The sequence below is a fragment of the Electrona antarctica genome (assembly GCF_951216825.1).
Source record: "Electrona antarctica genome assembly, chromosome: 12".
Lineage (NCBI taxonomy): Eukaryota > Metazoa > Chordata > Actinopteri > Myctophiformes > Myctophidae > Electrona > Electrona antarctica.
The window spans coordinates 12,540,782-12,553,304 of NC_136793.1; the positions used below are offsets into that span (position 1 = coordinate 12,540,782).

Below are 12,523 nucleotides of genomic sequence, written 5' to 3' on the forward strand. Positions count from 1 at the left end.
ACAGGATCTGACGTGAATTTTGAACTGATGGTCAAGATTCAATTTATCCCCTGAGCAAGCAGGCAGGCTCTATTAGCTCAATCAGCACTTCAAATAAATCCAGGGTAGAAGAGGAAAGTTACCTAGTGCATCTTAAATTGTACTTTCCACCACTGCTTGCAGCCAATGGCATCGGAAGGCCACAGAAGTGCAGATGCATCCAGACCTCCTCAGACTACATCGCTCCTCGATTATTCAAGAAAATGGAGATCCTGCCGGCGGGAGCCAACTGTCGACTCACCCAGATCATGTCAGTGTTATCAGTTATTGTATTAAAAGACCCAGACAAATGTCTACTTTTTTATGACATCAGTATCTTCATTCATATAGCTGGATGTGGTTTCACACACTTGTTCGTAGAATCTATCAAAAAGCTTATTAGTGATGTTGAAGTTCAATTTTAAGTGAATTGTTCTAAAATAGAAACCAAGTAAAGTAATCAAATCTGGGGGAACTGTTTAATTGACTAAGCTATTTGCAATTTAATGAAACTACATTTCCAGATAAGAGCTAAAAGAAGAAAAGAAAAATAGGCTACTTTATCTTCACAGAATCACCAAGAAAGACAACTTTGACGTTTGTGTGGACCCAGAGTCTCCGTGGATCAAGCCCATCAAACCAAAGCTATGGAACACTAAACGGGGATCAGGGAATGGGTGTGCCACCTTCTGGTAACCTGGGAGGGATAGCGTGTCCCTCTGCATGCGTTCACGTCCTCTGTGAAAAGCAGCAGCTGGTGACTCCATAGCCAGATCCCGTTAGTCTCAAGTCTGCTTACAGCAGCGGTTCTCAAACCTTTTCCACGTCAAGGACCCCCAAATTAACATTCCATTTGGCCACGGACAGCCATCTGAAAAGATGACGTGACCCCCCCATAAAAGATTTGCGTTTGTTACAATGTTAACAACAAATGTGTTGCAGTGACACGTTGTAGATCAGACTATTTTTCAAATTTTGAGAAGCACTGCCATGCATTCCCCGTCGGGACCCAGCTGATGGGACGGAGAGCTTTCAAAGTGGCATCTGAGTCTAGCAAGTATATTCAAACTAAATTAACTCCATCTAAACATCTTTGTTCAAGAGATGGTTCATCAGTTAAAATGTCACAATGATGATAATTGCATGATTAAAGGCTTTCTAAAGATTACCCCCCCATATTCATTTGCAAATATCTGACTTAAAAAGGAAAACAAAATAGAATGTAAAGGTAGTGTAAGTGATATTTACTTTATGCTCTATATTATGACAGTCAATATAGTAATCATTGCTATAGTGTTTGTTCAGTAACAATAAACGTCTATTTTACAGCATCCTGTAGTCCTGAGTCTTCTCTCCCAGGTAGACGTAATTGGTAGCCTCTCAGTCTGAATTTTCATTTCGTTTCACTTCATAATTGCCAGAACATATTTTCTTAATGGTATGGATAGTGATTCAGGGCTGGAGCCAGGCAATGCATGTTCCATTTACTAGAGACCCTTGCTCCTGAAAAAACACTAGTCTACAGCGATGATTACCTTTAGAATTAGTTTCAACAGTTAACAAAATCACTCACAGCACCTTTAAGTTGCTTCGATTGCTTTAATTTGCGCAATAAAAAAAGGGTACAAGTACAAGTATCCCCCACAGAAAGAGAAGGGGGGGGGGTTCACTGCTTCTGAATGTCGAGACCATCCTACAGACCAAGGGGACCGCACACACGCATAGCTTTACCGGCCCACTTTGCACGCACTCTTCAGTCTACGCTGGTGATTTTACACTGTAGACTGATTTGTTGAATTCGTAAGCCAATAATTTCATGCCTATACGATTTTAGATGACTAGGATAGCAGATCGACAAGCTCACACGACGATGCGCTGCAACGCGTTGTGAGCTTGTACATCTGCTATTTTCTGCCAAAGCTTTCCCTACCATGCAGATGCTGGGGTTTCAGTGGTTAAGTGATTCTCAGTGGTTAAGGACCCCCACAGCTTGTTATGCATTATATACCATCGTTCATCCCTGGGTTTGATTTAGAGCAGAAAGTGCATATCAATTTGTACACTCTCAATCAGTTACAGAGCTCTGTAGTCCATTTTGAACCCTTTGAGAACCAGTGATCGAGTGTTAATTTGACCACTTGTGCTCCGCTTTATAGTTTGTCGACAACGGTCCGCACACTGGTGTAGATTATTAATATAAATAAAGAGTTATGACTTGATAATCACTGCATATTATTGAAACGAAATATTATTAATTACATCATTTCAATCATAGAAAAATTTAGTTTTTCATTCTGCCCTAAAAAAACTACATCAGTCAAAAGACTAAATTGGCATGTTTGTTTATGCTTATTATTTAAATGTACTTCTGTACATACGTTTCTAAAGCAATAACAAAGTACAGATACTCAAACAATGTACTTAAATACTCAAATAAATGAACTGAAAAGGAAAGGAAGACCGCACAAACAGCTTCTGCCGAATGTTTCACCTATTTCTTCTGCCGAAATTCCTCGTATCGTGACTATTATTGAGCTCAGGCCCGGTTCTTCCTACAGGCCGACGAAGCAACGGCTTCGAGCGCCATGGGGGAGGGGCGCCAAAAAAAAAAAACATTAAAAAAAAAAAAAAAAAACATGTTTTATTTATTTTTTTTAAACTTTTTTTTCCTTTTTTTTTTACTCTGTCCCAACTCTGTCTGCACCGTGTCCCCCCAGTGCCCCCCCAGTGCCTCCCCAGTGCCCCCCCAGTGCCTCCCCAGTGCCTCCCCAGTGTCTCCCCAGTGCCAGTGTCCCGCCAGTGCCTCCACAGAGCCTCCCCAGTGTCCCCACAGTGCCTCCCCAATGGACCCCCAGTGCCTCCACAGTGTCCCCACTGTCCCCCCAAGTGCCTCCACAGTGTCTCCTCAATTTTTGGGACAGAGTAAAAAAAAAAAAAAAAAAAAAAAAACATTTTTTATTTTTTTATTTTTTGAGGGGGGGGGGGGGGGGGGGGGGCGCCGCGAAAAATCCTGCTTGGGGCGCCAGATTGCTCAGGACCGGCCCTGATTGAGCTCATAACATGAGAATAAGGACACTCAGTGTTCATGTGGTTAAATTAACAGGACGACTTGCTGTGCGGATCACAAGGATCACCTGGCGGTAGTGGTGGGTGGGGGTCCGAGGTTGAGGTCTGTTGGAGGTCTGCGGACCCCCATTTTTATCTCTGGGATCCCCAATCCACACTGTAAAATCTTCAGTTCCAATAGGCTATATGCACATACGCCATTTTTGAAAGAACTCCTCCTTCCGGGGCCGCTTCCCTACTTTCTTCACAGGCGTTACCGATGATACCAATTAAGGCTCTGTTCCATTTAGTGGACCCACATAACTCCAAGGGTGTACAAATAGACCCCCATAACTCCTAGTGTACAAATGGTTAAATTTGTACACTCAGAGTTACAGACCCATACAGGGCCATTTGGAACAAACTCAAAGATACTTTGATACCCACTGGTGTAGCAGAGTTTCCAATGAGCCAACACGCACAATAGCAGCACCCTGACTCTGTTTGACCAGAATGGAACAGAGCCTTAAATGAGTTATCGTCGGTGACACCTGTGCAGTAAGTAGAGAAGGGGTCCGGAAGTAGGAAGAGTTATTGACTTAGTGTGCATAGAGCCCATTTAACTTGGAGTGTACAAGGCCCTCTGAATCCTCCCTCAAAGACCCTCGTGGTCGCACCCCTCGTGGCCTCTCAGTCCAGCGAGATGATGTCCGAAATGCCGCCGGAGCCGCCACTGCTGCCCAGCGGCTGGCCGGCACTCCCGGCCGGCACTCCCGGCCCCGCCCCCCGTGATGACGCGGGTCTCGTGGTGGGTGGAGCTGGTGGCGACGTGGGCGGAGCTCTCGTAGTGGCTGGTGGAGGAGGAGACCAGTGCAGAGCTGGTGGAGGAGGCCGAGCTCTGCAGGCTGCTGCTCAGGTTGTCCAGGAACATGGGAGCACGGTAATGCTGGAAATATAATTCACATAAGTTCAATAATATAATGTTGTCCAGGAACATGGGAGCACTGTAATGCTAGAAATACATGGAAATATAATTCATACAAGGTAAGGGTAAAGTGTTGATAATATAAGGACATATTCAAGTATCTGTATAAAGGTAGGTACCCTCACAAAAAACATGCAGTAATCCTGGTCTCTAAACTACCTCCCCCTGGCCAGCCGGGGTGCCTGATGGAGGGGAAAGGAACTGGTGGGAATAACGTGTTCCTTCCACGCGCTATGTCCGGCCGGGGAAATTCCCCCGTCAGGTGAAAAGAAGCAGCTTGGACTCCTCAGGCATAGAAGGAAGCATGAGGTCAGTCCGCTGCCCCCCCTGGTTGGCAGAGGAAGTGTAGCGCCCAGGATTACATTACAAAATTAAATAAAAAATTGGGTGAAAAAGATGGGGTGCAAAATTGTGGGATAAAAATGTAATAAAAAAAAGTATCTGTATAAAGTCACTGTACCAACTTTGATGAGGGAGTATCGTTCTAAAAACATTTTTTTTTCTTTCCTGAAAGGTTTATATTTTTGACATAGCTGGTTTCTGCCCGACAGCAGAGATATACTAATGGTAATGCTGAAATAATTTTAATAAAACTCATAAGTACAATAATAGCCATAGTTCATAGTGCACTTTAAATTTGAAACAAAACTTCAAGTGACACAGTACATCAACTGGTTGTTCAGTTCAGTAGCAGTAAATAGAATGCAGGGTGTTTTTGCACCATCTCCTGGAAATGATGTGCAAGTGCCCTTGTCTCATGACAGATGATATTCAATTATTCCACATCTCGGCACATTTCTGCCTATTGTTAGACTTTGCTTGTTGTGTAAAGCTGACACAGTTTCTGATATAGAGCTAGTTACAGAGATTGTATAACCTTCCTGTGTCTATTAATACATACTGTCTAATTTATTGTCCTCTGTTAGTGGAACTAACACAATACCATCCCTGGACTGGAAATTACCAACAAAATCTTCATGAGGTTAAATAATGACAACGTGCTAAATTCAAGACAAAGTACCTGAGAATCTGCTTGAAGAAAAGAAAGCAGATCCAGACCTAAGAGAAACCAAAACAGACATTTTGAAATGTTACACAAGGATTATACAAATAATTTGCAAACAGTAGCAGGTGTGAACCAGCGATCCAAGGACTTAATGCCCATCTTGTGCCGCATTCTGTAGGAGCAGTGGTTCTCAAAGTGGGGTCCGGGGACCTACAGGGGTCCTTGAGAGAGTTCCAGTGGCAACTCGGCAAGATAATTGAGTACCCCTGGTATAGAGGGTGTTAAGTGATTCAACTGAAGAGATATTGATGAATTCCAAATGTTATCAGAGCATTCTGCAGCACCGCTGGACTTGCGTCAGGGCACCCACTTTGAGAACCACTGGCATAGGGGTCATATTTACTCCTTATTACTGGGGAGACATGCAGTCATAGAGGGTCATATTTACTCCTTATTACTGGGGAGACATGCAGTCCACTGGCATAGAGGGTCATATTTACTCCTTATTACTGGGGTGACATGCAGTCAGCACATGGGGTTACATTGCCACTCACTCTGCATGTCAGCAGGTATGGTAGCCAGGGTGGAGTGGTGGAAAGGGTAGTCTGACAGCGAGGACGTTAGGTAGGGCGTGTCCAAAGTCTGGACGTTTGGCACTCGCACCGTGGAGGGCTGGTAGGTCAGTACCCTGGAGAGACAGACAAACAAACAATAAGATATATTGTGGGTAAAGACATGGTCCGATTCAATCATCCATTATTTGTGCGCTGTGGATTGCACAGCCTTATACTGGTCTCTATCCAATAGTAGAAATAAAGGAAATTATTTAGTATGCATGTAACTCGTATGCAACGAGTTTGGCTCAACATCGCCACATCCTTTTCTACAACTGGTATATCTATAACTGTATAAAAATAACCACATACAGTCGTATAAACGGATTAAACACCTGGGAAAATTGTCCCTTGAATGCTATTAAATTGTAGTCATTTTGGCAGTGTAGTGTTACGTGAGTAACACCACACTTAGGGTGCGTTCGGAAATGCGCCCTGAACGCACTGGTGTGCTCTCTTGTCGTTCGTTTATTCAGTGCACTCGGTGCGTTGTCGTTCGAAAATCCAGTGTGCTGCGCACCGGGTGTGCCGAGTGCCCGCACTGAGCGACCCTACCCTGAAGCTGGGGTCGTCCAGTGTGAATGCGTCACAGCTTTGGTCGTTCGTAAATAAGGCACACTGAACGCACTCTGTGACATCACCGCCCACCACACTCAACAAACTGACTACATTCCCGGTGCGCATTTCCGAACGCACCCTTAATCTTAATATTTTGGAATCTGTGTGGAACCTGCATTTCCAGGGGCCGGATTAACAAAAATGCCTCTGGTGATGAACCCGCCGCATAATTGCACGCTGGTCCCCAATTGGTGCCCCACACAATTTCAGGGGCAGCTAAATCTAATCACCAAGCGGGGCCAGACTAATTCTGCCATGGGCAATTTTTGTTTTTGCACTGGCCGTTTTGTCTGGTTTCCAGGCTAACTAGCTAGTGCAGCATGAACCTATAGATGGGGTGTGGAAGTGGTTGATTACTACAACAGCTGGCAATGAGTGTGACTCTGCCGTCTGTTTCTGTATAACATGCCAACAGACCATATTCACAAATTGCGGCCATCTTGCCATCAAGTTAATAGCAGGGTGGCAAGTTGGCAACTCGCCACCCTGCTATTAACTTGATGGCCGCTGTGTGAATACGGTCTATATCATAGATATATATATAAGAAAGCTAGATGGCTCACCCGCGCAATGGCCAATGGAGAGCGACGTTGCTACGTGGCGGCCATCTTACCTCGGGGCAGCATAACATTGTGTCTATGGGGCATGTGCTTTTAAATAACCATAACTTGCTCAATTTTCAAATGGTTTGGTTTGTTATAAACATCAGAGACGTCCGCATACTTATATGCTTTTATACGACGTTCATATAAAAAACTAAATTAAGCAGATAAGCGCCCTGAATCATAGCCACGTTAATGTTTGTAATAAACCAACCCGTTTATAAATCAGTCAAGATTTGAGCGAGTTATGACTTTTTGTTTGAGCTGCCATTGAACATACTGTACTGTAGCCCCGAAGCAAGATGGCTTCCGGCTGAACTACGTCAGAGACTCCGCCTTGAGCCATCTAGCCTTTATATAGGTCTATGTTCTATATTGCCTGTTTGTGTCAGACCTGATCTGAGACACAGCTTCCCCCTTTCTCCAAGGTTTGGAGACAATGACGAACACCACTGACCCCTTGCTGTGGATCTCCTCCGTCTTGGTCATGTACACGCAGCGCTTCTTCATGGGCAGGTCGGGCTCCTCGTCCTCTGACGACGACGAGGTCTCCAGCGTCAGGTCGATGACGTCGGCCTTCTTGGCGGAGCCGGACTCGCCCGTGGGCAGCGCCATCGCACACTGTCGCACGGGAGTGGACGCTGTGGGGTGATGGAGGGGGAGGTATGGGACCCATTAAGGCCTGAGACCAGATTCTACAAATGTCTTCTAAATCATGACAGTTTTCTGAAAGACCTATGTTCCTATATCAGCGCGGTGATAAAAAATATTTCATGTCAAGGACCCCGTAAATGATATGGATTCGGCCGCCGACCCCCATCAAAGCATATGTCGTTCCAGGGACCCCCCAGAAGCAAGTGAAAGAATATAAATTCAAAGAATTGCTCACATTTTCACAATTGTTCAAAAATAGCAGAGCTACAAGCTTGTAGATCTGTTATTTTTCAACAGCTAAAGTATAAAATAATGGTTCATGTGGTCGCTAAGGTGATACAGATGCGTTCCAGGTCTTAGTGGGTTAAGACAACTATGACTACAGTTTCCATGGACGAGAGCAAAGAAAATCTCACAACGCGACTGAAAGATTATGTTGGGCTAATATAGTCTAAGTCTGCCATTTGTGAAACCGTGTGAAAGGAGACCCCTCCCCCACAAATTAGTGCTCTGTTTCATAAACAATGACCACAATATGTCAAATGATGTTTTGGTAGCCATGCAACCAACCAAATGCAGACTGTGGCCTTAAACCTTTGCTTTTATTAAATATACGAGATCAATAGGGTCTTTCTGAATGTATTCTATTTCTAGTTTGACCGTCACCACATCAAATACTCTTATGTTAAAATAACGAATAACTAGAGCACCGCTGGCCTAGCGGTTAAGGTTATAGGTTCTAAAGCAGCCTGATAGTGAGTCGCAGGTGCAATTTCTGAGCCCGGCGGCCATGGCTGCGTGCCACTGTCCCAGTTTCCTGTCTCTCTCTACTATCAATAAACACACACAAAAAAACAACAACAAACAACCGAAGATAGGCCATCTTGTAGATAGCAGAATTTCGGTGTGTGAGGCGCCTTCTAGGGAATGGCCACTGACAACTTAAATCTGTGAGTTTCAACAAAAACATAAATAAAGTTGTACTTACGCTCAAGTTTTGGAATGGACTGGGAGGACACCTTGACTGACTCTTTCTTGGGTCTCATGGGACACCAGCTGCCATCCTCCTGGAACTTGAACCTTTGCTTCTGTAGAACGCCACAACGGTAAGGCTTTCCGGTCTGATTTTCGGATATGTTATAGAGCTCCCCGAGACGCACGCGTGGAACTGTAGTACGTCCTCGGGCGACCTTTATAGTCGACATGGCGCGCGCGAACGTTCCACTACACCGAGTGGCGCGCTACGAGCTTGTAGGTCTACTATTTAAAACCTTTGCTTCTGTAGAACGCCACAACGGTAAGGCCTTCCGGTCTGATCTTCGGATATGTTATAGAGCTCCCCGAGACGCACGCGTGGAACTGTAGTAAGTCCTCGGGCGACCTTTATAGTCGACATGGCGTGCGCGAACGTAAAAACCTTTGCTTCTATAGAACGCCACAACGGAAAGGCCTTCCGGTCTGATTTCCGGATATGTTATAGAGCTCCCAGAGACGCACGCGTAGAACTGTAGTACGTCCTCGGGCGACCTTTCTAGTCGACATGGCGCGCGCGAACGTTCCACTACACCGAGTGGCGCGCTACGAGCTTGTAGATCTACTATTTAAAACCTTTGCTTCTGTAGAACGCCACAACGGTAAGGCCTTCCGGTCTGATTTTCGAATATGTTATAGAGCTCCCCGAGACGCACGCGTGGAACTGTAGTACGTCCTCGGGCGACCTTTCTAGTCGACGTAGACGCGCGCAAACGTCAAACCTTTGCTTCTGTAGAAAATAGCAGACCTACAAGTTCACCGCGCGGCACTCGGTGCCGCACTGTGAGCTGAAAATCAGGCCTTCCGGTCTGATCTTCGGATATGTTATAGAGCTCCCCGAGCGCGGCACTCGGTGCCACTTGTAGGTCTGCTATTTTTCAAAAATAGCAGACCTACAAGTTCACAGCGCGGCACTCGGTGCCACTTGTAGGTCTGCTATTTTTCAAAAATAGCAGACCTACAAGCGGGAAATATTGAGAACCACTGATAGAGAAACATGAGGTTTTTCATTTTCACCATTTTTCAAAAATAGCAGACCTACAAGAGGGAAATATTGAGAACCACTGATAGAGAAACATGAGGTTTTTCATTTTCACCATTTTTCAAAAATAGCAGACCTACAACCCTGGAGTCGTTTTTATGTGCAATGGTTTCTTCCTGGAGGCTGAACCCTTGACAGTCAAACGGGCCAATGAAATAAACAGTAATATAGTGACATCACACTATCAGCCCCTCCCCTAACCACTCCCCCTTTATCATACAACTACAGCTGTGGGTGTGGCTTCAATTTAGGTGGATCACCACCCATCACCACCCACCAGGCAAACTTAATGAACTGGTGGGCGTGTCCACATAAAAGCAAGATTTTAACAAATATTGTACACTTTTTGGAAAAAGTTCTTCCTCCTTATATTGTAATAATACCCGATGATCATGTTTTAGGGAGGAAAACAATCATGGCACTCCATCTTTAAACTGCATGTTCAACTACACAAACATATTTATGCACACATCTACAATATGTTTAGATTTGTGAGACGCACGCAAATGAAGGTGCGTGGTATGCAAATTAAGGGGCATGGTATGCAAATGAAGGGGCGTGGTATGCAAATGAAGGGGCATGGTATGCAAATAAAGGGGAGTGGTATGCAAATGAAGGTGCGTGGTATGCAAATTAAGGGGCATGGTATGCAAATGAAGGGGAGTGGTATGCAAATGAAGGTGCGTGGTATGCAAATGAAGGGGAGTGGTATGCAAATGAAGGGCATGTTTTGGCTACTTTGTGGGATTATCTTATGCAAATGAAGGGGTGTGGTATGCAAATGAAGGGGCGTGGTATGCAAATGAATGGGCGTGGTATGCAAATGAAGGGGCATGGTATGCAAATTAAGGGGAGTGGTATGCAAATGAAGGTGCGTGGTATGCAAATTAAGGGGCATGGTATGCAAATGAAGGGGTGTGGTATGCAAATGAAGGGGCGTGGTATGCAAATGAAGGGGCGTGGTATGCAAATGAAGGGGCATGGTATGCAAATGAAGGGGAGTGGTATGCAAATGAAGGGGCGTGGTATGCAAATGAAGGGGCATGGTATGCAAATTAAGGGGAGTGGTATGCAAATGAAGGTGCATGGTATGCAAATGAAGGGGCATGGTATGCAAATGAAGGGGAGTGGTATGCAAATGAAGGGCATGTTTCGGCTACTTTGTGGGATTATCTTACTCAAATGAAGGGGCGTGGTATGCAAATGAAGGGGAGTGGTATGCAAATGAAGGGGCATGGTATGCAAATTAAGGGGCATGGTTCCGGCTACTTTGTGGGATTAGTTTATGCAAATGAAGGGGCGTGGTATGCAAATGAAGGTGCGTGGTATGCAAATGAAGGGGCATGGTATGCAAATGAAGGGGAGTGGTATGCAAATGAAGGTGCGTGGTATGCAAATGAAGGGGCATGGTATGCAAATGAAGGGGAGTGGTATGCAAATTAAAGTGCATGGTATGCAAATGAAGGTGCGTGGTATGCAAATGAAGGGGCATGGTATGCAAATGAAGGGGCGTGGTATGCAAATGAAGGGGCATGATATGCAAATGAAGGGGCGTGGTATGCAAATGAAGGGGCATGGTATGCAAATTAAGGGGAGTGGTATGCAAATGAAGGTGCGTGGTATGCAAATGAAGGGGCGTGGTATGCAAATGAAGGGGCATGGTATGCAAATTAAGGGGAGTGGTATGCAAATGAAGGTGCGTGGTATGCAAATGAAGGGGCATGGTATGCAAATGAAGGGGAGTGGTATGCAAATGAAGGTGCGTGGTATGCAAATGAAGGGGAGTGGTATGCAAATGAAGCGCATGTTTCGGCTACTTTGTGGGATTAGTTTATGCAAATGAAGGGGTGTGGTATGCAAATGAAGGGGCGTGGTATGCAAATGAAGGGGAGTGGTATGCAAATGAAGGGGAGTGGTATGCAAATGAAGGGCATGGTATGCAAATGAAGGGGTGTGATATGCAAATGAAGGGGCATGGTATGCAAATGAAGGGGAGTGGTATGCAAATGAAGGGCATGTTTCGGCTACTTTGTGGGATTATCTTATGCAAATGAAGGGGCGTGGTATGCAAATGAAGGGGAGTGGTATGCAAATGAAGGGCATGTTTCGGCTACTTTGTGGGATTAGTTTATGCAAATGAAGGGGCGTGGTATGCAAATGAAGGGGAGTGGTATGCAAATGAAGGTGCGTGGTATGCAAATGTAGGGCATGTTTCGGCTACTTTGTGGGATTAGTTTATGCAAATGAAGGGGCAGACCACTCCCCTTCATTTGCATACCACTCCCCTTCATTTGCATACCACGCACCTTCATTTGCATAAACTAATCCCACAACGTAGCCGAAACATGCCCTTCATTTGCATACCACTCCCTTTCATTTGCATACCACTGCCCTTCATTTGCACAACACGCCCCTTCATTTGCATACCACGCCCCTTCATTTGCATAAACTAATCCCACAAAGTAGCCGGAACCATGCCCCTTAATTTGCATACCACGCACCTTCATTTGCATAAACTAATCCCACAAAGTAGCCGGAACCATGCCCCTTCATTTGCATACCACTCCCATTCATTTGCATACCACGCACCTTCATTTGCATACTGAAGGATAATCATCCATCCATGTGTGACAATTGTTTGACACACATCATGTCATGTCATGTCATGTCAAGTCATGTCTGTCTATAGCAAGAGGTGGGTGGGGGGGGGGGGGGGGGGGCCAAAGCATATTTTAGACTGATTCAGTATTGACCATATTAAGCCAGGTATCACGGCAGACAGCACTAATATAATAAACAAACGTGAACGGAGCACTGCTGCCAACATAGTAGCCTACACGCATATAGTGGCCATACTGGCATACTCACCATAGCCTGGTCAAGGTTTCCCCTTGGTGGACGTGACAT

General features: G+C 45.2%; 1 protein-coding gene across 1 annotated transcript; it reads right to left on the reverse strand.

The window, feature by feature from the left end:
* Positions 1–3,718: 3,718 nt before the first annotated feature.
* LOC306934256 (E3 SUMO-protein ligase PIAS2-like) lies at positions 3,719–8,614 on the reverse strand (the record flags this gene model as incomplete). The annotated part of the gene is made up of 5 exons (XM_079516828.1): positions 8,531–8,614; positions 7,346–7,529; positions 5,609–5,742; positions 5,070–5,107; positions 3,719–4,009 (listed from the first exon to the last, which is right to left on the reverse strand). Exons 1-5 carry the CDS (start codon positions 8,586–8,588, stop codon positions 3,719–3,721), a joined length of 705 nt encoding a protein of 234 aa, XP_079372954.1. The 5' UTR covers positions 8,589–8,614.
* Positions 8,615–12,523: the final 3,909 nt, after the last annotated feature.